Source organism: Microcebus murinus, chromosome 5 (genome assembly GCF_040939455.1).
Source record: "Microcebus murinus isolate Inina chromosome 5, M.murinus_Inina_mat1.0, whole genome shotgun sequence".
NCBI lineage: Eukaryota > Metazoa > Chordata > Mammalia > Primates > Cheirogaleidae > Microcebus > Microcebus murinus.
Genome location: NC_134108.1, coordinates 89,302,610 through 89,330,166, shown reverse-complemented (window position 1 = coordinate 89,330,166; position 27,557 = coordinate 89,302,610). Strand labels below are relative to the sequence as shown.

The window sequence follows — 27,557 nt, the reverse complement described above, 5'->3', positions numbered from 1 at the left end:
AGTGCCGGCTGTGGGCAAGGTTTCGTGGCCGGTGAGCGCCGTACCAAAGTGGTTAAGCTATACTAAATTTATTTAAAAATTCATTCTTTAGTAATCAACCTTAGTTTACTATAACTTTTAAACTTTATAAACTTTTAAAAATAGCTTATAGAATAAAGATATAAAGAAAATATTTTTATATAACTGTACAATGTATGCTTTAAGTGTTATTACAAAAGAGTCAGAAAGCTAAAATTCAAATTTTTTATTTTATTACTTTTTAAACTTTTTTTTAAAAAAACTAAGACACAAACACGTTATCGCCTACATAGGACAGGATCACCAATATCATGTCTTCCACCTCCACATCTTATACCACTGGAAGGTTTTCAGGGGCAGTAACACACATGGAACTATTATCTCCTATGATAACAAACCCTTCTTCTGGACTACCTCCTGAAGGACTGATCTGAGTCTGTTGTACAGTTAACTTTTTTTTAAATAAGTAGTAGGAATACATTCTAAAATAATTATAAAAAGTATAATATAGTAAATACATAAACCAGTACCATAATCATTTATTATCATTATTGAGTATTATGTACTGAACATGTGCTATACTTTTATATAACTGGCAGCATAGTAGGTTTGTTTACACCAGCATCACCACAAACATGAGTAATATGTTGTGCTGCAATGTTATAATTGCTATGACATTACTAGGCCATAGCAAGTTTTCAGCTCCATTATAATCTTAATGGAGATTATAATCTTAATGGACCACTGTTGTATGTGCAGTCCATCATGGACTGAAGTATCATGACCATGGTTTTGTTTTTTATTCAGTCTTTTAACTGGCAAGTTTAATTCATATAAGCTCACTATAAATATTGATATATTTGTACAGATGGTCCTCTACTTACTATGGTTGGACCAAGGACTTTTTGACTTTACAATGGTGCAAAAGTGATACACATTTAGTATAAACCATACTTCAAATTTTGAATTTTGATTCAAATTCTTTATTACTTTATTGTAAAATTGATTTTGTGTTAAATGATTTTGCCCAACTATAGGCTAAACATGTTTAAGATAGGCTAAGCTATGATGCTTGGCAGATTAGATGTATTAAATGCATTTTGATTTACAATATTTTCAACCTATCTGGATATACTTCTCATAAGTTGAAGAGCATCTGTGTTTGTTTCTGCTATTTCATTTTTAGTTTCCTCTTTTTGTAAAATTGGTTTTAAGTTATATACTTTATTTCTATTATTTTGTGGTTACCTTGAAATTTTGCCATATATGTATCTTGAGATTACATATATGTGTATATGTCTTTTTTTTTTACATTTTGGTTACATTTTATATTTTTGCCTCTCCCTAGCAAGGGTTAGAGGTATGCCCTTCCCCTCCACAGTGTTCACCGCATCCCTCAGATGTGGGTCTACCCTCCGTATGCCCAAATCCCTAGTGAACACTACCACCATTTGAGCACCATAGTGTTAATCAGTACCAATTTGACGGCGAGTACATGTGGAGCCCATTCTTCCAATCTTGTGTCATGTCACTTCGGATAATGGGCTCAAGCTCAATCCAGGATAATATAAGCAGTGCTAGCTCACTGTTGTTTCTTAAAATTGAGTAATATTCCATTGTAAACATATACCAAATTTTAATAATCCACTCATGAATTGACGGGCACTTGGGCTGTTTCCACATCCTTGCAATAGTGAATTGTGCTGCCATAAACATTCGGGTGCAGATGTCTTTATTATAGAATGTCTTGTGCTCTTTTGGGTAGATGCCTAATAATCCTATTGCTAAATCGAATGGTATTTCTATTTTTAGCTCTTTGAGGTATCTCCAAATTCTTTTCCACAAAGGTTGCACTAATTTGCAGTCCCACCAGCAGTGTAAGAGTGTTCCTGTCTGTCCACATCCTCGCCAGGATTTATTGTTTGGGGATTTTTTGCTAGATACCAATCTCACTGGGGTAGGTGATATCTTGTTGTGGTTTTGATTTGCATTTTGTGTGTGTATATCTTAAAGACCAAAATATACCTACATGTTGTCTGCCTCTCTGGAATAGTAAGAGGACTTCAGTACATTTCAACTCTAGTCCTGTACTGCCGACTTCCATGCTAGTATTCTCCAGTATTTTGGTTCTCTGTGTGTATATGTGTGTAGTATAATGCACACAAAAAATGTACAAAACATCACACAAAGTATGTAACTGCCTCTCAGGTTAAAAAATAGATCACCACCAATGTATTAGTATCCTAGCGCTACTATAACAAAATACTACCAACTGGGTGTTTTAAAATAATAGAAATTTATTGTCTCACAGTTCTAGAGTGTAGACATCTAAAATCAAGCTGTTGACAAGGCCATTCACATTCTCCTAACTTCTGGCAGTTACTGGCAATTCTAGGCATTCCTTGGCTTATAGGTTTATTATTCCAATCTCTGCCTCCATCTTCATGTGGCCATCTTCTCCCTGTGTGTCTGTCTTCATGTGGTATTTTCCTTTTCGTTTAAGGACATCAGTTATATTGGTTTAAAACTTACTCTAATGACCTCATTTTAACTTGATTATACTTGCAAAGTTGCTATTTCCAAATTAGGTCACATTCCCAGGTACCAGGAATTAGGACGTATCTTTTGGGGAAGGGGGGACACAATTCAACCCCTAATAACGAGTACTGTCGAAGTGAACCCCTCAATTACTTCCCCTGCCTTCCTTTCCAAAGATTAGTAACCACTATTGTGATTTGAAACATTGTAGTTTAGTAGTGCTTGATTTTGAACTTTATCTAAATGAAATTATATAGACCAGGGGTCCTCAAACTTTTTAAACAGGGGTCCAGTTCACTGTCCCTCAGACTGTTGGAGGGCTGGACTATAGTTTAAAAAAAACTATGAACAGATTCCTATGCACACTGTACATACCTTATTTTGAAGTAAAAAAACAAACGGGCAAATACACCCACATGTGGCCAGCAGGCCATAATTTGAGGATGCCTTATAGATATAGACCATCACTGTCCATGAGAACTTCCTGTGATGATGAAAATGTTCTGTATCTGCAGTGTCCAATAAGGTTGCCACTAGTCATATATGGCTATTAAGCACTTGAAATGTGGCTTGACTGAGAAACTGAATTTTAAATTTTATTTAATTTTTATTAAGTATAAATAGCCACATTATAATTAATGTCCATCGTATTGGGCAACATGGGTATGTGCTATATTCTTTTGCATGTGATTTCCTTCAATTACCATTATTTTAGAGATTCATCTGTGTTTTAGCATGTAGCTTTGGTTTATTTTCAATACCTGTATTCAGTACCTATATTCAGTACCAATATCCTATTCTGTGTATATACCACAATCCACCTATTCTATTATTTATAGACATTTGATTTGTTGTACTTTTGGCTATTACAAGTAAATTCTACTGTGAACATTCTCATATATGTCTCTTGGTGCATGTACGTCCACATTTCTGTGAATATAGACCTAGGAGTGGAATTGCCTTTGTTCAACATGAATAGATAGCACCAAACTATTTTTCCAAAGTGGCTGTGCCAATGTCAGTAGTTCCAGTGGTGTATATGAGATCCCATTTACCTACATCTTCAGTAATCATTGAAATTATTCAGTCTTTTTAATTTTAGCTAGTCTGATGAGTATGTACTGGCATTTCTTTGTGGTTTTAATTTATATTTTTCTGATGAATAATGTTTATTGACCATTTAAACATCTTTTGTAAATGCCTTTTCAGATTTCTTAACATTTTTCTTTCGGATTATCTTTTGTTTTTTTTTTTAGGTTGAAAATCTTTCAAATCTTTCTGGGTACAAGTTCCATGTATGGCAAATATTTTATCCCACTCTGAGACTTTGTGATCATTGAATGGTACCTTTTGATGGACAAAAGTAATTTTAATTCAGTCCAAGTTACCAGTCTTTTCCTTATTAATTTTTTTAATCCTATTTAATATATCTTTCTCTACATTTAGATTATAAAGATATTCCCATTTCTTATCTTCTAGAAGCTCTTTTGTTTAGCATTTCACACTTAGATATACAGTATATCTGAAACTTATTTTTGTGTATTCCTTAAGGATAGGGCTCAAATTTTATGTTTCTATCAGTTGACTTAACCACCATTTATTTAAAAAAATAATTTTTTTCCCACCATCTGCAGTGCTACCTTGTCTTAAATCAAGTGTCCATATATGGGTCTATTTCTGAGCTGTCTGTGCTGTTCCTTTGGTTTATTTATCTGTTCTTGCACTAGTACCACATTATTCGTTACTGTAACTTTATAATAAGTTTTCATCTCTTAGACAAGTCATCACCTTATTTTTCTTTGGTAAGAGTGTCTGGGCCTTTCTTTGCATTTCCTCATCCCTTTGAATTCATCTTAGGGCAACTCACTGACTCTAGAATGTAGTTTTAACATAATACACAGTTTATGATAGCTTACAGTATTGTAAAGACAGCATAACACCAGTGCCTCAACTTTAGGGGAAGGTGCAGTTACATCTTAGAGGGATCACTGGTCCCTATAAACCAATTAAGCTCTGAGAGACTGTGGACCAGACAGGATAGGATAAATCTGGTGTGAGACACTAATGAAGGCCAAGAAAGACACTGGGTTTTAGCATCATTCCCAGAGAAGAGATGGAAAAAAGGCCTGTGAACCCAGTAATTTCTGTCTTGTTCACCATTGGATTCCTATCTCTGGTATAGAGTGGGAATTCAAAAGTATTTGTTAAATGAGTCTACATACAATATATATTGTATGCTTCTCAGGTGACATTTATATAGCTGTCAATTTCACTCTTTGCCTTAGATGCTAGAAACTTAAAGTTCAGTTTTCCCCCAGCTTTATTGAGGTATAATTGACAAATAAAAAAAGCTAAATTTTCAACAGCCTGTGAGATTTTGTCATTTCATGGTGTTGCTTTCTGTATCACCTCAAGCCTTTTAGGATAGAAGTGATACAGATTTTATTTCTTTTAATGTTGAAACAAGTGATTATCTGTCAGAAATTTGAAAGGTTTGTTGACTTTCTGTTATTTCTAAATGAAAATAACTTGCAAGTTCCTGAGCACATAAAGTTCATATACATTTAAAGTTCAATTTGAAATCGTATCTATAGATTCTCATATTTCAAAATACTCAACACTTTTGGCAGAGAAACTGCCAAGTTATCGTAAGTTTTTCCATTTTGATTTTCCTTTCCTTCTTGAAAAGATGAATATACTTGAAATTTACATAAACCACATGTTGATTAGTTTTCTGCCCTACGTTTTAAAATTCTATATTTTTTTAATGCAGATGTGGAATTAGAAGAAGCTATTAGAAGAAGTCTTGAGGAAATGTAATTAAAGATATTACCACACAACATCAAGTGACCTTGAAGAGACTCAGGATAATGAACTTTTGAGTTTGTTTCCTAAAGGAGACCAGAAATCCACTAGTACAAATGTATTTGAAAACATGTTTCTGCTTTCATATGTTCAAACTCTGATATTTGCTTTGTATTTTTGTGCTGTTGTGCAAAAATGTACAGAAGGAATACAATACGCGTTAATGCAAATATAAATCATGTATTCTAATATAGATATTACAGTTTCCCAGTTAACTTTGGATTCATATATTTAAGTTAAAAGGATTTTAAAAAAAAAAAAAAAAGGAAAGCTCTTGACTGTTGTTTATGTTTCCCAAGTAGCATTAGTTCTTTAAGTTTATCTGTACTATACAGATGATTCTAGTCTACTTCTTTTAGGCATGAAAATGAATATAAATAAAGGTGCCACAGGTCAATTTTTCCATAAATTCTCCATCTCATGTGGCACTAATATAAGATACCTTTGAGATCTTTGTTTATGATTATTAAAAGAGGGTAATGGAAATTAATCATGGAAACATTAAAAATTTTATCAGCGATGTTTTTGGTGGGTATAATGCAGATGTATATTCTTTTTTTTTTTTTTTTTTATTTTATTTTCTATCTCCCTTTATCCATCTCTTGAATAGATGTATATTCTTGCTTTAATTAGAGCAGCACATGGCTAAAATAAAAAGTACACCTTAGTTTTTAAAAAATAATTAAAATGAAACCTTTTCCATTCCTTTTACCTGCTTAGACTTTTATGTGACTTGTATGATCTGTTTAAAGGGAAAGATGTCAAAATATTTGCATAAAATTAAACTTATTTTTTAATAATATTAGTCCTTTTTTATATATTTGTGTAAACATAGTCATCAAAAAATATTGACAGTCTACTCAGGAATAATCTTCCTTAACTCTTTAAAATTTTTATTTCACACGGAATATCTTCAGTTTAGTTATTCAGTTGTCAGTTTCCTATATTTGGTATTACATATTTAATTCTTACATGTTGCCAGCCACATTGTGAATGATAAAAATTATCATTTAAGTATAAGACTAAGAAGGGCTTGTCATACTATCTTTGCATATGTCTTATGTTATTTGATCAGAAATCTTATCCCTAAAAATTTTGAGAAGTAATTATTTACCAAACTTGAAAATATTTCTAGAAATATAAAGCTTTTCTTTATATTTAAGACAAAAAGTTATCATGGCCAGAATTTTGTTTCTTTTCTGCAACACTAAACACTAGATTTTTTAGCATGTCATGGAATTGCTTTTTTTAAATTACTATAGTCTTTTCAATCCACATCAGAAACCAATTTGTGTCTTAAGATGTACTTATTTTCCTCCCTGCTTGCATTTTCTAAAAAGTAGACATTGTAGCATGAGAATTTACCAATCATCTTTCCAAAAGACCACATTGTGCTTTTAATTTTTATGTTAAAGTGTTCAAGCAAAGCTTTAGGAGGTAGTCACTGAGCTGGACCTTAAACACATCTGCAGGAGCTTGCTAAGAAGTGAGGAGCCAAAATAGCATTCCAGAAAGAAGAGTGGTTAAGCAAATATGGGGCAAGAGGAGATAGCACCTTTTTGCCAGAGATGTGATGTACATTGGTGCTCTATTAAGAAGCTTTTGTGGTGTGTGTGGTAGAGAATAACTGAAGCCTTTGATACAACAGGAAAGGAATATTTCATCACGACCCTTAAAAATGGTAATTTGGGTGGTTTAATATTTTAATAATTGTCACTGATTGTATTTCTACTTGTTAAATAATTAAAAATCATTTTTAAAATTATTCCATAACTTGAACTTAATTTAGACACAAGGAAATGTAATCACTGTATGACATTAGAGAAAGTTACACAGATTATCAAAAGTAAATGTTTCTAACACTGACAAAGATGCGTATCTTTTAAGTATATCATTCATTCTTCACTCACAAATATTTATTTAGTACTTACCATGTGCCAGTGACTGTTCTAAGCACTTGGGTGCACTAGTGAACAAAACAGAGCCTCCACCCCTTTATGGAACATACATTGAGGGAGAGATGAGGGTTGGACAGAGTGTTAAGTAAATAAAATATCATATCTGATGGTGTTAAGTGTAATAAAGGAAAATGAGGGGAAGGGAATAAATAGTGCAAAGATGGGGGTATTGGAAGGAGGCCTGCTATTTTTAATAGGGTGGTCAGGAACCATCTCACTGATGGATGAGTTTGAGCAAAGACCTGAGGAAGGTGAGAGAATGAGCCATGCAAATACATATATATATAAAGAGGTGTTCCAGGTGGAGGAGGAGGTCTAGAAGGGAACTTGGTACATTCAAGAAAAAGCAAGGCAGCCAGGATAGCTGAAGCAGAATGAGCTAGGAGAGTAATAGGAATTGAAGTCCTTGAGGTTTTTCTAAGGATTTTGGCTTCTGCTCTATGAGGGGCCATTGTAGGTTTCTAAGAATAAGTGGTGTGATCTGCCGTATTTAGAAGAATTGCTGTGTTTATCTTACCAAGACTATACATGAGGGGCAAGAGTTGAACAGGGATAACAGAGTATTGCAGTACTTCAGGTGCAAATTGACCAGAGTGGTGGCAATGAAATTGGGAAGAATCTAGATAGATAACGAAGGTAGAATTGATGGGATTTACTAATGTATTGAATCTAGGATATGAGAGAAAGAGTCCAGGATAATTCTAAAGTCACTTGATAAGACTTTTAGACCATTCACAAAATGTGTTTGAATTTTAAGTTTGTATCATATGACAAAATATTTTTAATGAAGTCAAATAATCCCCTGCAATAGTAGTTAAATAGTATGAGTTCAGAAGTAAATGGAATCCAGGCTTGCGGGCCTCATCTCTGTTGAAGTAATTAAATAGCTTTGATCCCTAATTAAAGGTTGTGATTTAGCTTTAAACTGTTACCATCTATCATTTTCAGTGCCCGGTACATTTTCATGCTTGCAGTATGAGGCATAGAGCTATCATGAGAGGGCAGCAAAGCACAACTTTTTCAATAGACAAATCTTTGTACTCCTAGCCCTACCCCATCTTTTACTGACCTTTATGGTGGCTAACCTATTGGTGGTACCTAGGCCTACTGGGGCCTACTGCATCTTTTTATTGTAACATAAGTTACAATAAAAACTTTAAATAAGTTGGATGTGAAGTGGCCTTCTTACTACCAATTATTTACCTCAAATTCCAGTAGGAATAATTTTTTTTCAATAGGAAAACAATTTAAAACCCCTTCATTAGAATGGGTGGAAATGTGAACTCACCTTGCTTCCCATATCTAGCTAGAGGGGAAGGGATAAGGTAGGGTTTTTTTGTTTTTGTTTTTACTCTACAGCTTTAGTGATGCCGGGGCTTTCACTATTCTCACTCGGAATGTGAGTGCCTGGTAACTGGGCAGGTCAGGTGAGTATAGACTGCCTAGGAGCTGCATTTACACGCTTCTGTTTCACAAAGGGACCTTTTCTCCCCCGTATCAAAGGACTCTTTGATACGGGGGAGAAAAGCCAGGTGTTGTCCTGGCTTTGATTTGTGGGTGCTGGGAGCAACTAAACGAAGCCATCCCCGAGCAGCACGCCCACAGCCTGTACACCGAGAGGCACCTCGGCGTGTGGGGAGTTGGTGACTTGTGGGCTGCTCGGAGAGGCGGGGCGTCGCGGGGCGGGGCCGGGCGTGTGCCGCGGGTCTCCGCACGGGCCGCGGGCTGTCGCCGGGTCCGGGGAGCGGAAGGATCGACCGACCACGCCGGCGCTGCCCCTTTGTGCGTCCGCCCCTCGCGGTGTGTCGGAGGCTTTGGCGGCTCGGGCCCCGGTGGCCAGGTAGCCCCCTCCCAGGCCCCAGGCCCGGCGCCCCCGAGCCCCGCGGGCGCCGCGCCTGCCCTTGTTTGGCCACGCGGCAGCGCCGGCGGTGTCGGCGCGTCCTCCTGGGCCGCCCCCGCGGGCGTCAGAAGGAGGGCGGGCGCTCCGTGCGGTGACGGCGACGCTCGCGGCCCCGAGCGCTCCACTCGCTGCCGCCGGAGAGGCCGGTGACCTCTCGACCGCCCCGCCTCAGCGGCTTAGATGGCTCAGGCTAAGATCAACGCCAAAGCCAACGAGGGGCGCTTCTGCCGCTCCTCCTCCATGGCCGACCGCTCCAGCCGCCTGCTGGAGAGCCTGGACCAGCTGGAGCTCAGGTGAGCGGCGCCGGGCGGGCGGGCGGCGCGTGGCGGGCCGGGGCCGGGGGCACAGTCCCGGGACACGCTGCGGCGAGGAAGTTGCTCGTTGGGATTTGCGGTGGAGGGACGTGGTGCCGTTGTGTTTCTTGGTGGGTGTTCCTCTCCTCGTGGGAGAGAAAACGCATTCGTTTTAAGCCTGTGAGCGCGTTCTTGGGGGCCACATTCTCAATGATAACACCTTGGGCATTGCAGAGCGGAGGAAGATGAGAGAAGGTAAAAGTTACAGTGACGTGACTTGAGGTTAAGGACTGTGGCACGCTGGGCCTGCAGAACTTCTAGAACGTTCTGGGTGGTCCCACATGTTTTTAACTCACTGTTTTCCTGTCAGGCATTTTTAGGGGAGGCAGCAGTTTACCGTGACCCTCCCTGTGAAAAAAGTTTTCTTGTTCCAAAACATTTCAGAGCAGAAAAGGGGAAAAAAAAATTCGGGAATTCATCTGAAAGCAAAGAGTAGAGAGTAGTAGGACGAATGAGGGGGCTGTGGGCGAGCGACAACTGTGTACTGCGTTCATGAAGACATTGCAGCTTTCCTTTCTCTCCTCACCCCCCATCCCGTATTCAGGCATTTTGTTGGCCCCTCGGTATTTACTGTGCACCTTCTTATACAGAAGACCCTGCTGACACCTTGAAAGTGCTAGTCGCTGACCAGAAAGCATGAAAAGATAGCCACAGCTTTGCACTTCTGCGTGCTTAAGATTTCATTAAGTAGTTAATAGAGTAGTGGGCTTGTAAAGAATGTCTAAATAGTATGAATGAATTCCGGAAAGACATTTTTTTCCCCTTTAACAGTGTATTTTAAACTTTTATGTGCTCCCTGTACACGCTGTATGTCTACAACGTTTACTTTGTAAATTTTGTGTGCAGGTGTAGTTAAATGAAAATGTTACTAAGGCACCTACAATCCCCTGAAAGTATACGCAGGATTTTGTTCCCTAGCTTTCGGCAGGTTCTGGATGGGCGAAGAAGTAGGTAAACCAAAAAGTTTAAGAAGCTGCCGGGCGCCGCGGCTCACACCTGTAATCCTAGCTGTCTGGGAGCCCGAGCCCGGCGGATGGCTCAAGGTCAGGAGTTCCGAACGAAAGAAGCGCTGCACGTGTGTCTTTACCTCCCTCCATTAATATACCCAAACCGGAAGAAGGGTCTGTTTGCCAGAAAATTAAATTAATAGCCACAATATCTCTTAGCAAATTTATTATTATTACTATTGAGAAAAGAACCAGAAAGTGAAAATTCTCCTCCCACAACAGTTTCATGGCTGGCAACAGAGAAACCTAAGCCCTAAACCAGCTTCTGGGATTCATCTGAGAATGAGCCAAACAGAATAGAGAAGGAATGTTTCCTCAGGGATTTTCACAAAACTAGCAAACCTGACCCGTTCAACTCCCAGAAACAGTGGAGCAAAAGTAGAGATTAGGGGCCTCAGCTACTTAAAGTCCCTCTAACTGGTATTTCTTTTATTAGCAGCATAGTGAGTAACTCTCACATCTCTCCAGGTCTTTGGAACTTTGAAGCCATGTTCTCAGTCATTTCAGTCTTTCTCCCCTAGTCAGAAAGAAAAGATTTTTTTCTTAAAAGACTTGAAGAGATTACCCCTCCTTCCTTCAAGCTGAGTCATTGTCCTCAAACTTGAATTAATGCCTCACTTGTGGTAGGTGCAAAAACAGTGTTAAGTGCTCCTCTCTAAAAGAAAGCTTCTGGATTTTAGTATTATTATATTCTAATGTTTGCTTAATGTAAAATGAGTTCTGATTACTGCACATAAGTGATTACATTACAACTTGCTTAATTAACACTTGAGCTGAGGAAGAAAGTCTGATTAATATGTGTCTAATTGTTCATTTCAAGGACTTTTCTAGTAAGTCTAGACTTTTGTAAGCTTTGTTTCTTTTAAAAAATAATACTAACTGAAAACTAAGGAAGTGTTTGAGAAGGTAAGCAAAAATACCACATGGGCAATGTCACAGGGTACTACACTATTAAAATTAAAATCATACCTAGAAGAAGATAGATTTTTAAAAGAAAACATGAAACATATGTAATTTGATTCTAATAGCTTGATTTCATATTAAGTGTGACTGATAAAGTAGTGTGTTGGGTAGAGTAAAACGTTAAAGTTTGTACTTAGAAATGTTATGCACTTACTGTGCCCCCACCACACTGTCAGTTGCAAAACTGATAAGTTCCATATGCAACTGCAAACAGGATAATACCAAATGCTTTATGATCTGGAGTCTGAACTGGCCTACATGATGTTTAAAATGTTTGGCATCAATTCTACAAACTGTTAAAGAATTTCCGTTTGTTTCTAATACTTAATCAGTACAGTAGCCTTTCTTTGTTGATTGCTTTGTCCTAAAGAGGTGTTTCCTTTCTCTCCTGGTTTTCATGATCAATTCTAAATGGAGTCTGAATTTTGCATTTGTTAGTGGCTAAAGTCACCTTGCTTATTATTGTTACTTCTTAACAGTTATAATTTATAAATAACACATGTAAACATTTATTAATTTAATGAGTACTGACTCTGTGCCAGGCCCCACGTCTTTGTGGAAGTTACTGTTATCTCCATTCTACAGATGGGAAATTAAGGCTTAGAAGCTTAAATGACTTGTCCAAGGTCACACAACTAGAGAGTAGTGGACTCCAAATTTGAACACAGGAAGCCTGGCTCTCCAGGCTCTAACACTTTATGCCTGAATTTACTTAAATATGTCATATTTACAAGTCTAGGAATGATATATGGATGAATATATGATTTTACTGAAAGGGATGAAAATTCAATTTAAATTAGCCTTTAACTTAGTAAATATTGAACACCCACTGTGTGCCAGATATTAGATGGTTCCTAGAAGGCTCAAGATGGTAATGAAGATGTTTGGGGGTTAGGTTTTAGAGATTAGTAGAGGAAATGAGAGGACTGGGAGATTGGCTGTCACACATTTCCAAAAACTGGTCATGTAGTAGCTCCTTCCCCCCTCTTATCAGCCATTTGCTGTGGCTTAACCTGCAGCCAGGAAATAAAGTGTTGGGGCAGGGGGGACATGGATCATTTTTCTGACTCAAATTTTCTCATTAGGGTGTGCCAGTGTTCTAGGAGTCACAAAACAAGATGACATTATAGTTAATATTATATAACAGCCTGCAATTTAAAAGAGCGATTTCATATACATTGTCATTTGAAACTTACAAAACTTCTTGAGGCAGGAGAAGGGCACATATTATCTCTTCTGGAATGAGAGAACTGAGGTCCAAAGGGATTAAGTGGCTTGCCCAGGGACATACTACTGATGAGTAGCTCTTAACACTAAAAACACCAATCCCTTTTATTATACCCAAGTATCTTGATAGTAAATGTAATTTAAAATGTTGGTGACGATTAAGAAAACTCTTCAAAATTTTACACAGCCTAAAATATTAAGTGATCATTGGTAGCATTGTTTTGATACAAGAGTATAGAATAAGAGGACTATGAGTTTAAGAACCTGTTTTAGAAATTCTTTCACATAAATCCATATGAGCATTTGCCATTTTCCTTCCTTTTTATGAATGCACAGATTCTTGTTATTAATAAATAAGCTTGCATTCATGGTAAGTATATAATAACTACTATGAAGCTAAATTATGCCACCACCAATCCTAGGCATGTTATGCCTATTAACTCATGTACATACACTCTTTTTAGTCAATGCTGTCAGTCACTTTGTTAAACTTTTTATCTGCTTTACTTCATTCAATCACAACTACCATCTTGTTATTATTCCTAATTCATAGATGAGGAAATGGAGGCTAAGACAGTAAACTACTCAAGGTCACACAGCTAGTACATAGGAGTGCCAGCAGTTTCCACTGCAGACTCTATGAGCTGTTATAGCAATAGTAGCTACAGTCTTGGTGAAAACTGCTAATGTATATACTTCTAAGTCTCTCAACACTTTGTCCTTTTGATATGTAGGCTGCAAAGATTTGTAAGGTGCCCGAGACCTGGGGACTGACTGAAGTATGCCCTCCAGTTTTGTCCTCGTATGAATATTCTGACTAAAATTTCTTTTTGTCAAAGCCTACTTAGTTGTGATTTCACCACAGAGTTTTCCAGGAGCACGGCCCAGGCCAGCCTTGATGTGAGGATAAGTTCTTTCCCAATTTGGACATGTAGCTGCTTCCAGGATCTGTTAGTGAAAACAGAACTACCCCTCTGTGGCAAGAGAAGTATTGTCAGATGAGATATTTAAAAACATGAAAGATAAAGTGAGATGGTACAGCGTTTGTCTAGCCAGAGTTCCAGAAGAAGAAGAATAGAATGGGAGACAGGGAATATTCAAAGATACAATGGCTAAGAATTTTCTAGAACTAATGGAAAATTTGCAGATAAAAGATTTATGTATATATGAGTTTAAGCATAGCAATAACTGACAGACAGTACAGATATAACTTAAACTAAATAGAGACCTAGGTTCAGCTTTTTAAAAGAAAAAATTAAAACTAAAATGTAGTCCATACACTAAACAGATGTACAATGCAAAAGGAAGCATTAATTGCCTTAAAGGAAAGAAAGGTGGGGGGGAGTTGTTAAGGAAACAGTTCCTGCCAAAGGGATTGGGTTTTGAAGAGGATCACCAAGTAGAAAAGGGTCAGGGAGAAAGAATGTTATAAGAAGAGGGAATATAAATGAAAAGCCCATGATCACCCCCCTCAAAAAAAAAAAAGCCTGAAATCTTTACATTCTGAAGAATGACATTTGATCTTTACTATGAACTGAATAGGGTATACATAAAAATGTATATACAAAGTTCTATAAAAAAATGAAATCTGATTTTCACAGGGAAAATAATGCCCTGGCAATTTCTATTATGTGTTTTTTAAAAAGCCTTGTGTGTGTTTGGGGGGGACACAACACTTAGAAGTTCCATCTAATTTTATTTGTTCTCCTTTAATGGCAAGATATTCTGTTCATATGATGAGTTTATTATATATTTTTTAGAATGTCTCCTTTTAATTTATTTTGTTAACTCCATGAACTTACTATTGTAAGTTCATTGTGGTAAATGAAATCCTCCTAAAAAGGAGAACAGCATTCAGTTCTCTATATAGTCTTACATTTGAATACAATTGTTGAAAAATTAATCTCTTCTTTCAGCATCTTCTCATTTACCAATCACATGACTCATCTGTGTCATTTATCTAAATAGTAGCGTCATGGTTTGTGTTTTTTTTTTTTTTTTTTTGAGACAGAGTCTCACTTTGTTGCCCAGGCTAGAGTGAGTGCCATGGCGTCAGCCTAGCTCACAGCAACCTCAAACTCCTGGGCTCAAGCGATCCTTCTGTCTCAGCCTCCCAAGTAGCTGGGACTACAGGCATGCGCCACCATGCCCGGCTAATTTTTTCTATATATATTAGTTGGCCAATTAGTTTCTTTCTATTTATAGTAGAGACGGGGTCTCGCTCTTGCTCAGGCTGGTTTCGAACTCCTGACCTCGAGCAATCCGCCCGCCTCGGCCTCCCAGAGAGCTAGGATTACAGGCGTGAGCCACCGCGCCCGGCATGGTTTGTGTTTTTAACATAAACATTTCATGTTAGTGCCAACTCAATCTCTTTCATATGTTCTGGGCCCCAGTTTATCCATCTAAGAGTTCGTTAATATAAAATATTCAAGTAAATAGTGAAATGGTACTGGAAGAGGGCCTGATACTGCATTACTACTACTTTGTAGAATATTGTATTTAATGTTATTCTCCAGCCAAATTTGTCACATGAGATTCTTACCAGCTCTTTTTTACTGGCTCTTAGAAACACAAAGTTCAATATATATCTAATGTCTTGAAGAATAAAGCCACTCTTGTGATTTTGCAGCCTATCAGTGCTATTTTTGGTTATAACAGGTGGGTGACGGAAGGGAAAAAGGCATATGTGTGGTTGGAGTGAGGAAGGGGGATCCTTTTATGGAATTGACATGTGCTAGCACATTGGTGAGGTTGTTCCTTCTGTGCTTGCTTAAGGCAGCAACCAGGATTAGATCTTTCGCCACCTTGTATTTCTAGCATTTCTTGTATTGCCATCCAAATATTGGTGATAGGTCTGTCACTATTTCATTTCATAAAAGTTGGCAGCTTAGTTACTACTGTAATCTATAATAAGAAAGTGCCCTGGAAATAGAGCACTTTAAATATACAAGGTATTTTGTTTCCTCTTGGTCTCATGATTCTACAACCTCGTTATTTAATGACTAAGTATGTTTAAGGGTATGTGTAGTAAGTGCATGTGTGTGTAGTTGGAGGATGTGAAGAAAGTAGTGCTTTTATAGTTTGATCAAGGCTTAACACCAAAAAACTACAGAAACTTTTCTTTAAATTTGAGAAAAGACAAAAATGCCCCCATCACTGCCATTGTTACGGTACTGGAGGACTATAAAGAAAAATATAAGAGGTATCGGATTGAGAAGGAAGAGATAAAAACTGTTGCAGATGATATGATCATCAACCTAGAAGAAGCAATAGAATCAACAGACTGACCATTAAAATGAGTAAGTGTAAATCAAAGTTGTCAGTTACAAGATGAACCTACAAAAACAGAATTTCTCAAACCAGCAATAGATTAGAAAACGTAATTAAAATTATTCAAGTATCTAGAACTCTCAAGAGTCCACAATACTACTATGAAGACTACTTCAATACTCTTATAAAGTATATAGCAGATCTAAAATAATGAAGAGATACATGCCTGTGAATGGAATGACAACATTATAAAGATACCAAATTTCTCCCAATTTTTTAAGAAACCCAGTAAACTTACTCTAGAGTTTAATGGGGGAATAAAGATCCATAAATAGCTAAGTTATCTTTAAAGATGGGGGGGCCTGCTTTACCAAATATTAAGGCATAGTACACGGCCAGTGCTATTAAAAAGGTATTTGTGTAAGAATAGTGAAATATACTAATGTATGGAATAGAGATTTTAGAGGTAAATTTAATATACAACTCATTGAGGAAAATGGCTTACTATTTGGAGAAAAATAAAACAAAATCCTTAACTATAAGTTAATAAGATAAAACTATAAAGTTAATAGAAGAAAATGTAGGAAAATATCTTATTACATAGGGGTGAGGAAAACTTCAAAAGCATAAACCTTAAGGCAAAAACAAACAAAAAAGATGAATTTTATCACATCAAAATAAGGTTCTCTGTTCAGTGAAGGACATCCCAAAGTTCATATATGAAGGATGAGAGACGGTTGCATGGTTAAGGAATTAATATCTTGAATATGCAAATCAACAAGATAGTAACTCCTGTTTAAACAAAATGGGAAGTCTATGATCAGGCTAACAAGAATACAGAAATGTCCAAAATTATTAATCAGTGTACATCTATTAGACTGGCAGCAAATAGAAAGTCAGAAAATGTTGAGTATTGGTAGGAATGTAGGGATGTGGAGACTCCTTTGCTGTGGAGAGTGGACTGGCACAGCCATTCTGGAAAATAATATCAAGTCAGATTCAGGGGACACATATCCTGTGTCTCAGCAATTCTGCCCTGGATATATACTTAAGGAAATTCTTCCCCAGGTCCTTTGGTGGACTTGTATTCACTGAAGTGTTATTTATAGTAATGAGAAGTTGGTGGACAACCTGATTGTCCATCTCTGGGAGAGTGGAGAGTTAAAATCAGGTAGGGATACTACACATAGAGTTTTGACCATTTAGAAGCATCTGACTAGATGTACACGTGGGAATTTAGATGGCCCTTAATAAAGTAAGTGAAAAAAAAAAAAAACCAGAGTGAGATATAAATGTAAAATACATAAAGAGTACAGATTTTGTAAGAACAAATACAAATAAACACTAAATAGAATGACTGCCTGACGGCAAGGGAGGAAAATAAGAGTGAGGCAAGTGGATAAAAAAAGAATAGAAAAATGAAAGAATTTTAAAACAGGGATGAAGAATTTTTGAAAATTTTTTAACGATCCTATTAAATTTGACTTGGATTCAGTGAAGATGAAGAAAATTAATAGGAACAACATCCTTCAAATAACAACTGTTTTCCCAATTTCCATAGGGTTGAAGCTTTGAGAGACGCAGCAACTGCTGTTGAGCAAGAGAAAGAAATCCTCCTGGAAATGATCCACAGTATCCAAAACAGCCAGGACATGAGGCAGATCAGTGACGGTGAGAGCCATTTCCACAGAAGGGGACTCGTCTTTTACACCCTTTTAGGGGTTTATGATCATTGTGGGTCAGTTTTTGCTTGACTTGTGGTATGTGTACTCCAGGCTTCAGTATTTAATGTGAGCTGCAGGGAACAGCTGCAGCTGTCAGTTTATTACCACAACCACTTGCTCAGAGATCTTTCTTTCCAGTGTACTCCCTACCCCCAGGTCAGGCTGGAGTGATAGGGAAAGGCCTGCCAGCTCCAGAAGAGCTAGCCCCAAGCAGTAAGGCCATGTGTTTCACATTCCTAACTTCAGTTCTTTACAAGTTACTAGAGTGCAAGAGATATAAAAGCAGAGAAGCAAACACAAAAGAAGATGGTTTGAGGTGTAACATAAAGAAAGGAAAGGGAGAAAATGAAGAGAAAATGAGGTAAATTACAAGACCAATAAAACCCATTAATGTAAAAATGTGCTCTTCGTTTTCATGATTAGCATGACCACTGACTATCTTTCATTGGTACTGGACTTCCTAATTAGGCTCCTTGGGTGCCCCACAGGACAAAGCTAGTGGGCCAGGCAGCTGGTGAGGTGAGTGCAGTCTGACTCCAGACCAGAACTGTTACGCATCCACATCTAGTCTGTTTCTTCCCCATCCTCGCCAAAGATCAATGAATTAGGAAGTAAGCTACAGAATAGGACCAGCAGGAGATTGCTGACTTTTTCATATAAGTAATGAAATGTTTACAGAGCTGCTTTTACCATCCTTGCCTCCTTGTGTTTGCCAAGACTTAGACCACTGGCCTGCTTAAATCTATCTGGAGGAGATGAAGTCAGTGCCTACTTTTGTGGCCAGCTTATCTTCTACTATAATGGCTACATTTTCTCAGCCAAAATTTGGGGCAGTGTATAAACATACATGTCCTTATCCAGATATCTGGGACATCTGATTTCTGAAGCTCTACCCCGCACAAACCCTATGCTTACTGCTCACCCTCTGTGTTAGGACTTGGTCTCTATCCCAGTTGCAAATGCATACCTGCCCAAACTTTTGCAGATGTACTAACTTGAGCAGTTATCTAGTATCCCACATGTAAAGATTTTCAGGGAAAGGTATTTATTCTACCACCTCTCTCTGTAATCTATTACACTTCATCAGTTAATCTTATATACTATAGTTCTAGCTTTTACCTTTAAAAATTTCATAGCAGAAGTCCTTAAGGAAAATAATAAATATGGCCACAAATTAATGCTTTAGTGTTCTTGACATAGATAAGTTTATGTCTCACGCTGATTCATATTTCAAAACTTTCTATGTTTAGGAGAAAGAGAAGAATTAAATCTGACTGCAAACCGTTTAATGGGACGAACTCTCACCGTTGAAGTTTCAGTAGAAACAATTAGAAACCCCCAGCAGCAAGAATCCCTAAAGCATGCCACGAGGATTATTGACGAAATAGTCAATAAGTTTCTTGATGATTTGGGAAATGCCAAAAGTCATTTAATGTCACTCTACAGTGCATGTTCGTCTGAAGTGCCACCGGGGCCAGTTGATCAGAAGTTTCAATCCATAGTAATTGGATGTGCTCTTGAAGATCAGAAGAAAATTAAAAGAAGATTAGAGACTCTGCTTAGAAATATTGAAAACTCTGATAAGGCCATCAAGCTATTAGAGCATTCTAAAGGAGCTGCTTCCAAAACTCTGCAACAAAATGCTGAAAACAAATTTAATTAGTGTTCAAACCTAAGGGCATTTACAAATAATGATGTGAAAATGATAAAATACTATTTTAAGTGATAACTAGTTCTTTATGTTAGGCATAACCACTTGTTTGATACTGACAGTTGTTTCAGATGAGGAAAATATTCCATCCAATGTCATCAGTTTTGTGAATAACAAAACTAGACATATTTTAATTATCTATCTAGAAGTTTTTAGATTGGATTCTTGTACTAGGGTCTAGCACATTATATATATTATTTTACTATTCTATGGATGAATGCATAGTATGTGAGGAAAAATAAGTGCTCAGCTAGGAGCAAAGCATCACTGCTCTTTCTGGGGCTTTCTCTGACGTGGAAATACACATTCACCTAGGGCATTTAAGTTGACTTTAAGTTGAAATACTTTACCCTAAGCAGCACGTACACTTACTATACACATAGTGTTAACAAAGCATTGTGCTTAGAGGGATAAAAGAAATCACAAAACAAGAACCTTTCCCTGTGTCCTCTCATTCAGCAATTTTAAGGCATCTGTATTAAATGATTTTGAATTGAAGGATTTATGCATCTCATAATATGGATGTATTTTTGATATATATGACATGATATAAAATGTGAGAAAATCACCTATAATTTTACCACTGTGAACAATTATATATCCACTTCATCTTTTCTCAAATGCATTACTCTAAAATTTCAGTGCTGTAACTTGCCTTTTTTTTAAGTTAAACACTGCTATAAAGTCTGCTTAATTGTCAATAAGCTCTATTTTGTATAATTATATCATAATTTATGTATCCATTCTGTCTTACTGGGTATTTAGGTTGTTTCCAACTTCTTGTTATTACTGTAACATATTTATGTATATTGGGCTTTTTCCTTCGGTTTTTTTCGGGGGGGGGGGCTGCAGCCAGCAGGACCTACAGAAGTTTTTGATTTTCTTTGTATAAATTCCCAACAGTGGGTTTATTGGGTCAAAGGGTATATACATTTTCATGGCCTGATACATATTTCTAAATTTTTTTGTATAAAAGTTAATATCATTTTATACTTCATTATAGTTCACGAAATCTTAATAGCATTGAGCATTCAATTTTACCTAACATTAGATATAAAACCTTAGTTACATTTTTATTTACTAACAAGGTTGACCGATGTCATTGATTCTTCTTTTATCTATGCTAAATGAAACTACAGAATACTTATCTGTTCAATGTAACTAGTACTATTGATATACAAAAACCTCAACAACTTTCCCAAATACTACTTTAAAATGAATATACCCAATGCAACTTTTATTAGAAGGTGGGCATTTACACTGAAAAACAAGATCCAGATTCATTTTATATATTTATATATATATATATCTCAATGCGAACAATATTGAGCTTCATTTTCTGTACAAAAATGCTAAGTTAGTTTCTATTTATAAAAAGCAATTACAATCTGAGGATATTCATGGTTACTTCCTTTGCCAGCCCCAGCTCTGCCTCATTTAAATCTTTTCATTTCATGGGAAACATTAATTCTATCTGTGGCAAAGCCTGTTGGTTTGTTAGCAGACTCTGATTTGCTGTCATCAAGGCTCACTGTCAGATGAAGATTTTCTTTTTGAGTCACCTTTATTTTCCTAACCAGCTTTTTGAAAATTAAGAAATGGACAATCAAGTTTTCCTCAGGTTCTCAAATATTATCAGCATCTGTAAATCCCTTCCACTCTGGGAAATACCACATATACCCACCCCTTGGCATTCACTCCAATGTCAGTCCAGGACTTTTCCTACCACAAATTAGGCTGGCTCTGCCTCCTTGACCTTTGTATTTTTCACATTGTTTCTTTCCCAGTTTTTGCAGTGGGTTTTTATTGGAGGCCATTCACTTCTTATCACGATTTGAAGAGCTGTGATCCACTATCTCCAAGCTGCTTGGGGTGCCTGGTCTGCAGTGTATCCAGCCCATTGTACCTCCAGCTTGGGCCACATTTAAGGGGCAGGGAACTCAATATGTTGATCCTGAACATGTGTTTTTACTTATAAGAAAAGGGGTATAGTTTATTTTCAAATGATGAATTTACCAAGAGCCACATTTTATCCTCATTTAAACTGTCGTCTCTTATGTAGATAATAGAGTTAGATTATAAGGGCATTTAGCGTATGTTTTGCCCTGTCCCAATTCAATACTGGTCCTAGAATGTAACAGGGTTTTAGGACAGCCCTTTTGCCATCCCATGTTAGCACTGCTTCCCAGTGCTTTCTGCCTTCACCTTTAAGGACGGGCTTCCTAGAATGTGACAGCTAGCAGGACCTGCAGAAGGGTTGACAGAAGTCCACTCAAAATTCATCAACAAGGACAGAGTGAAAATCCTTCCCAGCTAAAAGTATGGCAAATATGGAATTGACCCTTGTGGTATTTAAGGACCTTGACCAAAAATAAATATATATATATTTATATAAATATATATTTATTTATATATATTTATATATAAATATATATATATATCCCCAAGCTTTCTGCAGCGTGGGAAGGAGATAATGAATGTGAACTGGCAGCTTCCTTCCCAGGACCAGTGTTGCATCCTCAAGGGGGCACCACTCACATCGTAGTCTATTTAACAAAACACTGGTCAAGTGAGGTGTTGAGCACAGGGACACAATGAATACACGCATGATTCTTTGTATTGATGGGACTCAGTTCAGCACCCTGCCTCAGAGTGCTTAGAGTTGGCCCCAAAAAGGTGATCAACTAATGAAGAATTCTTCTCTAACATTTTAAAATTGGAAAGCATGAAATAATTTAACAACTCCTGGAAGCAGCAGCTCAAGGATCTGGCAAACTAAAAAACATGCAATGATTTTTAACTAGGAAACATTTATGCATTTTTGTCCCTTTCAAATGAGTGATGGTTGTGATAAATGCTGATACATTTGAAGATACATCACTTATTACTATTTTTGAAGGCTGGATTTAAGTTTTTAAAAGACAAATGAAAGTAAAAGAGATGAGAATCTTGGAAAAGAAAAGGAAACAGACACAAGTGAACTTGAGCTAAGCCTTTTTTTTTGTATGTCTACTTAGACAACAAGCAGTAAAATGAAAATGGACTTTCTGCTTAGAAACATACCACATTCTTAAATTTTCAGTCATGAACTAAGAGTAAATGAAACTAAGAGTAAATGAATTGAACTAGATCATGCCATCTTTTAATTATCTACCTCAAACTATTAAATACTGTTGCAAGTATGCTTCCATTGCATATTGTGGGCATACAAATCAATCACTGTGGGGGCTGATTTCAGTAACTAGTCCAGCTTTTTTTTTTTTGGGGGGACACAGTCTCACTCTGTTGCCACAGTCTCTCTCTGTTGCCCGGGCTAGAGTGCCGTGGCATCAGCCTAGCTCACAGCAAGCTCAAACTCCTGGGCTCAAGCGATCCTCCTGCCTCAGCCTCCCGAGTAGCTGGAACTACAGGCATGCACCACCATGCCCGGCTAATTTTTTCTATATATATTTTTAGTTGGCCAATTAATTTCTCTCTATTTTTAGTAGAGACTGGGGGCTGGGGGACTATCAGTCTTGCTCAGGCTGGTTTCAAACTCCTGACCTTGAGCGATCCTCCCCCCTCAGCCACCCAGAGTGCCAGGATTACAGGTGTGAGCCATTGCACCCGGCCACTAGTCCAGCTTTAACACATAGTGTTCCAAGGAAGACTACGATATGTTAAGCTGGGCACAGTTTGTGCAAAAGTTTGATAAAAGGTATCAGAAAACATTGAAAACTCTGGCATTGGAAAACGGATCTAACATTCAGATCTGTGGAGTATTATAAATACATTCTCCAAATGTAAGCATTCCACCTCAGAGGTCTGAAGATGATACAAGCCCCAGGACAAAAAACACAGAGCACACACAGAGGACCTGGCATGAGCTCCCAACCCCACCACTAATCAGCAGAGGACCCCAGGACATGTAATTTAACCTCTGTAAGTCTCTGCCCTCCCAAATCGTAAAATCAAGGTATTAATGCTCCTCCAATAAGTTATGAAGTGTAAACCAGATACCATATGCAAGGTGCTGAGCTTGGTGTCTGACACATAGCACTTGTTAAGTAAATTTGAACTATACAATTATTTTATACCACAATATAACATAAATGCATTATGTTGTTATTTAGGGGCCAAAAGCCTTTAAACCAGACAAAAAACTTTTTTAAAAACAGATACTAATAAAATTATAAAAGTTCCAAGGCAAAATGAAACCACAGTATTACTAAATTGCATTAAATAACCACTGTCAATAAAATGAGTATGTGAAACATGAAATATTTTTAGGTTTTTAGATTTTTAAAGAAGTCACATTATACCTTTCACTATTTAGTTTCACGCTGGTGATACCCATCACACATATCACACAAAATTCCAGCTTTGAAATGCATTTATTGTTTGATTATTGGAATTCATCTTTCATGAAATTTTTATCAATATTTTAAATTACACTTGAGAGCATAACTGCAATCCAACAGCAATACATACAAGTGGTTTTCCATTTAAATTTACAAAAGCATTATTAGTAACAAAAATATAGAAGGGGTTCGGTTTTCCTTTGAATCCAAAGTTTTAATTTTTAGAAGACATTTACAACATCCTGCTATGGATATTTCAAGAGCGAGAAGAAAAGGGAGCACTACCAAATAAAGATTATTACAGCCAAATCATCCAGTTACCCAGGAGTTTGGTGACTGGGTATTTCAGAGTCCAATGTAGTTTTAAATATTTCTTGTTAGCAAATAAATTCACCGGTGTGATAGATTTACATATTGTATGGGTGAAAACCTAAAGAGTGACAATAATACACATGAAATTCATATCTAATAGCTAAAACTGAATAAATCTACTTGTTCATTAGATAGGTGCCATGTGAGACAAGCTTTGACCCCATCGGTTCATTTTTCAAAGAAACAGACACTACTGATACATCAATGGGAACATTTCAGCAGGTTACCAGTAACTATTTCAAAGGTTTGGAAAAGGATGCTAACATAATAAGATCTTACATTAAGATAGTACAGCACTGTAAGGACATTAGGTTCTAAGGCCAACTGCTCATTCTAAGATACTCAGAAAAGGTCTCAGTTCCTAAAAGTCACAGGTACAATGCAGTATGTGTTTTTGAGAGTTCTAAACACTGCACTACCAACTTCTGAAACACCAACTTCACTCCACAACGAGGGGAGTCATTCATCCTCTTTTTGGTAGTGTTAGCTTAACCTTATTTTGAAAAAAATACATGTGTGCTATCAACTTTGGGCAGATAAAAAACCATTTAACCTGGTTTTACTTAACCATATTGCCTTATGTGAGCTATTCTGTAGACTGTTTAATTCATAGGCAGAGACTGAAAAAGGTAAAAGGAATCCTGAGGAACTCTTGAAATATGGCAATTATTCCACAGGTATACGTCTGCATAATAAAGATTAGCCATAAGGTAAAAAAGTAGATTAGAGCACAAATGCACAATAACCTGGAATCTTGGACAAGTTTCTCTATAGTATACATGGACTCATTAGATATTACTAATAAACTTATTTTGTCAATTTTGAAAGTTTAGAAATTGAGAAATTAATATATCACTTGTGGCTGATTTTCAGGCCTACTTAATTATTTTAAATGACTAAATATGGTTAGGTTTAAAATACAGCAGTGCAAATTAAAAATTCAAATGTGTAACGAAGATTTCTCCTCAGTTCTTATTTTTAAAAAAGGATAAAGGCAGGAGGATTGCTTGAGCCCAGAAGTATGAGGTTGCAGTGAGCTATGATGACACCACTGCACTCTAGCCGGGGTGACAGAGCAAGACTCTGTCTCAAAAAAAAAAAAAAAAGGATAAAACTAAGTAAATAAAATTATATTACAAATATAGAGAAACCACAACCATCAGGGATGACATTTTTTATATAGAAAAGTAACACACTTTTACCCATATTCATTTAATTAATATGAAATATAACTACAACACATTATATAATGATTTTTCTGCTAATAAAGACCATAAGTATTTGCCACAAAATATATTTTGTGCAAAAATTAAAGAGACTGTATTTCCAGAGAGTAGAAAAGATGAATCACTAGCAGGTATCCACTGTTAGAAACTAAGTTTCTCCCCCAATGCTATCCCACTGCCAGCAATGGGAGTGGTAACAACTGGTGACATAAAAATAAACATTTTATATTACTTTGAAATAGAAATTCCAGATCGGTTTCAATATTACGAAAAGTGAACATTTACTCTTGACTACTTAAGGACACACCCTAGGAAATTCTATTATGTTCTCAACATTAATCTGGGCAGGAGGATGAGGGTGGAGCAGATGGAAGACTTAAAAAAATAAAGATAAAACATAAAAGAGGAATACATAGAACATCTAGTACAAATAATGAAAAATGACTTCATGACGCATTTTCCAAAAAAAGTTATTTTTACGTATTTTGAAATTCTGTAAAAATCAGATATATTGAAAGGGGTTATTTATAGGTTAAAAACAAAGCCATTGATGAATGATAATTAGTTTTAACAGAGTTCATGCAATTATCTTAGTTGGAAAGCTACTATCCCAAGTCACAAAATTTATGCTCTGACACATGATTTCATTATTAAATCATTTCTTAAATTATGTATGGGGTGCTGACAGAGCGCTTGAGAAAGTGCTGTACAAACTAAAGGTTATAGAAATGTTAAGCGATAATCTTAAAATACCATACAAAAATGTGTACACAAAAGGATGCTTTAGAGTTGCAGAGTATTATAAAATACATAATTTGGATTAAGATTAATCAGCTTTTGTGCATTTTAAAAAATTGGTTAGAATAATCTTGTAAGTTCAAAGTTGGATTCTCAGCAGCAAAAGGTGCTAGATACACCACCACGCTTCACAGGACCTCCTGAATGACCACAGAGGTGCTGTGTACCTTCTTAGGGACTCTGGCTGACCTTATGACGGCAAGAGCTCATCATGCTTGGGGCAGCCACATGAAAAAGATTTTACAAGTCTCACCTAGGAGATGCTCTAGCATTAAAATGTTCACACTCCTCTTTTATGTACCCTGTCAGAAAGGAAAACTACTTTTAAAAGATATTATAAATGGTATAAATTCTGATAGTAAAGCACTATAAAAAGTAGGTATGATATTTTTGGCACAAAGCACTTTTTAAATTCACGCTCATTTTGCAAAATAGATGTCTGGAACCTCTCATTTGAAAATAAAAACATATACACAACGTGTAAATGGTTTTACAAATGAATTTAAGTAGAATCTACATTTCCTTAAATACTGCACATACCTTCAGTTCACTCCAGTACCAGATATCTGCATGCACACCTCCACATTCTACATTATACAGATATTGCACGAGTAACATTGCCAAAATACACATTAATGCAGCCTGGCAAGATTTAGGGTTTACCTTTCTGTATTATTTTTTGTAAGTATTCAGATTCAATACTATTTTCCAGAAAAGCTAGATGACCAATTTCAGAAAAAGAATGCTTGTTATCTTTCCCTGATCCATAATATTAAAATCTGTACCAATATATTTAGGCATTTCAATGTCTTTTCCAGCATTAAAATTCAGCAAAACCTATTTCTGACATTTCTTACAGCATTCCCTCAAAAACAGGAGAGGCTTTGTCTAATGTAAAAAACTTAAAATAAGTCCATAGGGCAGTAATTTTTCCACCGAGGTCTCACTCTACATTCTGAAAAGCACTGTGGAACTATGTTTAAGTCTGTCAACTTTCAGAGACCCATGAGGTGCAAAGTCTGCTAAAAAATTTATAACATACCATGACAGCCCAGATGGGTTTCTTATTGAATTGCACAATAGAATTCAATTTTTTTCTTCCCTAAAACATGTTAGGGTATGCTACAGCTGCTAAAAGGATTTCTGTTTTTCTTGGTCCTTTGTTTGTTGGGTCTAAGATTGATGACATCTCCACCATTAAGGGTACTTGAATTCTGACCCGAGTGACTTCCACCAGATGTATTAAAGACACCTGTATAAATTGAGGGAAAACACAGAGATTGACAC

The 27,557-nt window shown here is 36.7% G+C and overlaps 3 protein-coding genes across 5 annotated transcripts in view; 2 read left to right on the top strand and 1 right to left on the bottom strand.

Annotated features, from left to right (window-relative positions):
* Positions 1 to 6,221, top strand: part of ZNF451 (zinc finger protein 451) — a 72,802-nt gene extending 66,581 nt beyond the window's left edge. For all 3 annotated transcript variants that reach the window (XM_076003254.1, XM_076003255.1, XM_012751355.3), the window contains one exon: positions 5,330 to 6,221. In XM_076003254.1, the coding sequence (XP_075859369.1) occupies positions 5,330 to 5,376 (47 nt within the window). In that variant the 3' untranslated portion in view covers positions 5,377 to 6,221. The remainder of the gene's footprint in view (positions 1 to 5,329) is intronic.
* A 3,093-nt stretch (positions 6,222 to 9,314) lies between these two features.
* Positions 9,315 to 20,032, top strand: BAG2 (BAG cochaperone 2). Its single transcript, XM_012751365.3, has 3 exons — positions 9,315 to 9,572; positions 17,661 to 17,770; positions 19,074 to 20,032. Exons 1-3 carry the CDS (start codon positions 9,460 to 9,462, stop codon positions 19,484 to 19,486), a joined length of 636 nt encoding a protein of 211 aa, XP_012606819.1. The 5' UTR covers positions 9,315 to 9,459; the 3' UTR covers positions 19,487 to 20,032.
* Positions 20,033 to 20,345: 313 nt separating this feature from the next.
* RAB23 (RAB23, member RAS oncogene family) overlaps positions 20,346 to 27,557 on the bottom strand; it is a 35,505-nt gene continuing 28,293 nt past the window's right edge. The window contains exon 7 of the mRNA XM_012751370.3: positions 20,346 to 27,522. Coding sequence (XP_012606824.1) covers positions 27,383 to 27,522 — 140 coding nt within the window. The 3' untranslated portion in view covers positions 20,346 to 27,382. The remainder of the gene's footprint in view (positions 27,523 to 27,557) is intronic.

Excerpts from the sequence above, each read along its gene's own strand:
- BAG2 (XM_012751365.3), top strand. The coding sequence starts at position 9,460 with ATGGCTCAGGCTAAGATCAACGCCAAAGCCAACGAGGGGCGCTTCTGC. Across the intron at positions 9,573-17,660 it reads CTGGACCAGCTGGAGCTCAG|GGTTGAAGCTTTGAGAGACG; the intron begins GTGAGCGGCGCC and ends CAATTTCCATAG. Across the intron at positions 17,771-19,073 it reads CATGAGGCAGATCAGTGACG|GAGAAAGAGAAGAATTAAAT; the intron begins GTGAGAGCCATT and ends TTCTATGTTTAG.